This window comes from Anabrus simplex, chromosome 6 (genome assembly GCF_040414725.1).
Source record: "Anabrus simplex isolate iqAnaSimp1 chromosome 6, ASM4041472v1, whole genome shotgun sequence".
NCBI lineage: Eukaryota > Metazoa > Arthropoda > Insecta > Orthoptera > Tettigoniidae > Anabrus > Anabrus simplex.
In genome coordinates, this window is record NC_090270.1 from 132027273 (window position 1) to 132032640 (window position 5368).

General features: G+C 38.2%; 1 protein-coding gene across 1 annotated transcript; it reads left to right on the top strand.

The window, feature by feature from the left end:
• Window positions 1–311: 311 nt before the first annotated feature.
• Window positions 312–4091, top strand: LOC136876190 (Krueppel homolog 1). Its single transcript, XM_067149931.2, has 2 exons — window positions 312–413; window positions 824–4091. Exon 2 carries the CDS (start codon window positions 906–908, stop codon window positions 2412–2414), a length of 1509 nt encoding a protein of 502 aa, XP_067006032.2. The 5' UTR covers window positions 312–413; window positions 824–905; the 3' UTR covers window positions 2415–4091.
• Window positions 4092–5368: the final 1277 nt, after the last annotated feature.

The window sequence follows — 5368 nt, forward strand, 5'->3', positions numbered from 1 at the left end:
CAAGAGCAAATTATTATTATTATTATTATTATTATTATTATTATTATTATTATTATTATTATTATTATTTACGACTAAAACTTTTGGCTAAATATTTAGGAACATGTTTTTTCAACATCAAAGAAGTTTAATGGCATGCTGCGTTTTATATCGGATTTCGTAACATATCGGACTAAACGGAGCACCGCGGATGAAGCACTCTGTTCACATTAGAAGTCGAATTGTTTTGGTTGCTGCATGAGAAGCCTTTGAATAATCCGCTTTTAATCAACTACACGTATTGGCCGTCAGAGAGGGGTTGTAGCGTTATCCGGGAAACAAGTGAACGTCGTTTCGCACAGCAGGTGTTTATGTTTTCTGTCAAAGACGCGTATTTATAGAAATACATCATGGGTGAAACAAAATTTGAAATAGTAAGTTCACATGCATTTACATAAGTTTACCGATATCATTGTAGATATGAATGGGATTCTAGCGTTGTTCAATTCCGATACACTTCGGTAAAAATAATTAATAAATTTTGTACTTTTATTTGAAAGAGTTCCATTGTGAGCCCATCTTGCACCCTTCTGCGCGGGCCATGACGCCTACTGAAAGATAAAATATATATTGAAATAAACAACTTTCATTAAATGTGCTTGCATAATGTCATGGCTGCAAGTAATTATATGTACTAGACTTAGAAATTATAATGCTGATGTAGCAAACGGCGGATAATATAAGTATACAAAAGGATAATACTTGAATGAATGTTATTATTTTGCTGAATGCATGATGCTGAATAATGTATTTCCTTAATTAATGATGGTTCTGTGTGTTATAGGAAAATGTCAATTAGTCTCGGATATTCAAGATAATTTTCTTGAGAAGACTTGTTTGGGGTGGATCAAGTACTGCAAGCAACAATGAACTTTTCACCATTTGGAGGTCACTTCCCTGCATCAATACCAACGATTCATCAATTTGCAGCAAAATTCACTCATGATGGAACAAGTGGAGGTTTACCACCCCAGGCTGTTAGTGATGGAGGGACTGGAGCGCGGTACCATACTAGTCCAGGGCCAGCACATTTTAATCAACATCACCCCCCTATTGGTATGCCTGTGAATATGGGGAAATATGCTCGTGGTGATGTCAGCAACAATTCAACTGGTCAACCCCAAGTAGGTAATATGATGAACCCTAATTCATCTAAATATCACACTGGCTCAAATTTGAGTGGTGCACATCATTATAGTGGTGGTGTGGGGGTGCCATATAGTCAGGCAGGTGCTGTTCAACAACAACAACAGCAGCAGCAACAACAACAGCAGCAGCAGCCACCACCACAACAGCAACAGCCTCCACCTCAACAGCAGCAACAAAACAGACCTACCTCATCTCCTTCAGTACAAGATCAACAGCAGCAGCAACAAGCAAGACAGCTTGTTGAAAAACGGGCATCTTACCACGGTGGGGATATGCAGCCTCAAGATCTCTGTGCAGCTATGATGCGGGAAAATTCAATGACAAATACTGAAAAAGGTAAGGAAGTGAAGCGTGAAGATGGTGAGAAAGAGGATCGTCCCGGTTCAAACGAGGCCGAATATAGTAGTTCCATGTCGCTTCATCATCAGCATCACCATCACCATGCTACGCAGACCACCACTACAATGCCTGCAACATGGCAAAGTCTGGCAACTCCAGGTTCTACTGTAGCAGATTACCTTTCTCATCTTCCTGCTTCCACTCTACCTCTAAGCTTGCACCATTTTCTGAAATATTCAGCTGAGAACATTAAGAAAGAGACGGAAATGGCTGTTCACGCTGGAGGGCCAGCAATCGGAGTAGCAACTACCACTACGCCTGGAGTATTAGGTGGTCCTCTTCCTGGGGTAACCAAGAAGAAAAAGAAGAAGAAGGCTAACAAAGAGAAGAAACCAAGACCAAAGCCCGGTGAAATTCGTCTTACTACAGCATTGGATGGTTCCACGCTATATTGCTGTCCAGAGTGTCACATGGCATATCCTGAGAAAGAATTACTGGAACAGCATTTATTAGGTCATACTCTTGAACGTCGCTTTGTGTGCGATATTTGTGGAGCAGGTTTAAAACGAAAAGACCACCTTACGCGTCATAAGCAGAGTCATAACCCTGAACGTCCATATGTTTGCACGGTTTGTCTTAAAGCATTTAAACGGAAGGAACAGCTTACACTACACTTCGTGATACATTCAGGTGAAAAGCGCCACGTTTGCACAGAGTGCGGGAAGGGCTTCTATCGTAAGGATCACTTGCGTAAACACACACGTAGCCATATTGCTCGTCGAGTAAAAGCGGAGTTGAGTCAGCATGCACCTCAACCTCAACATACTCCTTCCCAGTTGCAAGTTGCCTCAGTCTCTGCAGAACAACCGCCACCTCTACTATCCTGAATGTCGGCCAATGGGAACTATGCCAATGTTCCCAGCCTACTCAACTCGGATCTCCTGGCGTTTGTGTCCGCTGCTAAGGATGCGTTTTAATGTTGCCATTGGGCTCATGGATTGAAAACTATGGCTGTGGCCTCCGAAAATGGTTTGTATGCCACATCTTTTTCTAGACTCACAGTGGCCAAATATATTTGTGATATACGCATAAATAAGCCAGTAGAGTAATTTTAAACAAGCCTGTACAGCCGCAATAAGTCTAGATGGTAAAGAAAGAGCTGGCTTGCATAGTGTAGTATTTTGGTATGTTAGGATTTGCGTAATCCTGGAGCGTATTTCTGGGGTGGAGTATTTGAATTCAGGGAAATTCAAAAGTACCTCTTAATGTTATGGTATGTTTGGCTCTCTATCCAAAGTGTTCAGAAGGAAATGTTCTTGAAGTTGCCTGTAAATGTTGTTAAGGCATTGCTTTTGATCAAGTGACACTGATCTCATAGCAATGGCTCTGGTAGGTATCTAGACACTATGTGTACACACAAACCGCTATAAGATGAAATGGGTACAAATGTCAGTTACCCTCTACAATAATATAGTACATAACAATCCAGCATTAATTACAGTGATTTTATTTTTGTTTTTATTTATTTTTACTGGAATGTTGGTTGTGAAAGATTACCTTATTAGTTTTATAAGTACTTTTTTAAGTTATATTGTGCCATTTTTCTAGTATGTAGGCCTAGTATTTTTTATAATTTTTGCCTTTGTGAAGAGCTGTATATGTACAATTTTAATTATCGACATATATTCAGGTTTCCTTAAATCTCACCTATACAGAGAAAAAGGAACAACAAATACTCATAAAACGTTTTACATAATTGAATTACTTTACGAAGAAGTAATTATTTTCTGGAGGATGAATACTCGTTTATACCGCATTGTAATGACTGTTCAGTCCAATGAATTAGTAGGTCATTTCCTTCAGAGTGCGAAAGTATTATTTTTTAGTAAATGTTAGTATTTAGCTGACAATGAATGGCATGTTTTGTGCCATTATGTCAACTTGAACTTGTGTGCATCAGATGTTGAGAGAGTTGAAGAGAAAATGGTTTGCATTTTGACATGATAGGAAAAAGATTTTTAGAATATTGAAATAGTTTGAAAGTGGTCAGCCAAAATTAAATAAATATACAATCCTGCCATCAAGGTGCCAATTTAGCCTTCCCATAAGTAAGTTTTCAGGTATGGAAAATAATATCCTGCATGCAATGCAAATCTAATTTAGTATATCTGCTTTATACCAAAAAAACCAAACCACCGAGTCTTTAAAAAAATATATATATATATATACACACACACACACACACACACGTTGAAACAGCATGGCCAAAATCTGTATTGTGTGAGAAATGTAAACTGTAGTGGAAGTCAGGAATCTTGGCATGAATCGTAGTCTTACCAGTGATCTTATTCTATGAATAAATTCCTTGATATAGTACAAAACACTCCGACAGACTGACTTATTATTACGCTTTTATTTTTCCCACTCTCAGTAGTGTGTCTGCTTCCTTGTGTGAATGTTCAACTGAGAGATAATTTTGAAATCCTGTTGTTGTTTATAGGCTGCATTCTTTATGAATCACACACGTCAGTGTTGCTTATGTAATAATTAAAAGTATGTATTGAAAAGTGTCTTATTGTTCTGTTATGTATAGTCCATCACCTTGCCTTTCCTGTCCAATTTTTATATCATTACTGTGTGTTTGTTCCTAGGAATCTTATAGGTGAACATTGCTTATATACCAATGAAAGGAGATGTTTGGCAGACCTTTCATTTCTGTGCTCTTAACAAGTTTCTTTTCAGCTATAATGTTTATTTAAAATTGAAATATGTGTAGGAACATCAATGCTGTTCACTGCTGCTAGATGCAGCTGACTTTCGAGAACACTGACGAGTTGTATTCATGACAGTCTTTTGGGTTTATGTTATGTAAAACTAGACCAACTGTTGGTAAACTCTCATTTTGCAGAGATTTATCTCTGAAATTTTCTTATGAAATTTTTCAGTTTGGTAACCTTCTTGTGCAGTTTGTCTGCCATCTTGTTTTTTGCTTTGTATTTGTTTCTTTTTTTTTTGCATTTAATATGTTATCTGCCATACACTAAGCCAGGCCCTCTCAAACGCCCAAAATCTCACGCGTGCAAATCGAGGTGCAGAGACTCTGTGAAATAGTGAAATAAGTGAAATAGATAAGCGCAACACAACAACATAATAATTGAGCAACCTGTTTCGAAGAGAGCAAAGACTTTCGAAAGACCATTTCAATCGAACTGGGAACTTTAGTATTTTTTTTTGTCAGTCGTGATGATAAAGCCAAATGTTTAGTTCATGGGACAGTAATTATGTGATAAGTTAATCAAAACGACCTATTTTCCAAACAAAGGCTTTGCTCATATTCTACGAGAATTTGTCGAAGGAAGATTTTCCTAAGCTGCATCGAGAAGCAGCTAAGATTATTTCTATGTTTGGTTCCACATGCATATGTGAAAGGTATTTTTTTCTTGTTTTGACTTGTATGAAAACTAGATTGTGTGTGAGTAAGCCTATTTCTGATTGTAATTTAAAGAAGGCTCTCAGAATTGCTGTCAGCCAGTCCCTTGTTCCAGGCATAACTTGGTATCATTGCAAAGATAAAAGAAAATAAGAGCTAGAGAAGATAAATTCTCTGCTCAAACCAAATTGAAAGAAAGAGTGTTTTAACACTGGTAACATTGTCCCATACAACAGTGTCACTGCACACAAACATTTCGCAGTGAGGGGTGAATCAGCGGGGAAGGTGGAGAATACCAATATAAATGGTCCGTTATTGGACATTATAAATTTTCCAGCGAACTCATTCCTCGTTGCCAGCGTTTTGCCTCCGTGTGCTAGGCTTGGCTCATCAGTTGGTACCTAGCACTCC

What these genes read in the sequence shown, in the direction of transcription:
- LOC136876190 (XM_067149931.2), top strand. Translation starts at nt 906, where the DNA reads ATGAACTTTTCACCATTTGGAGGTCACTTCCCTGCATCAATACCAACG.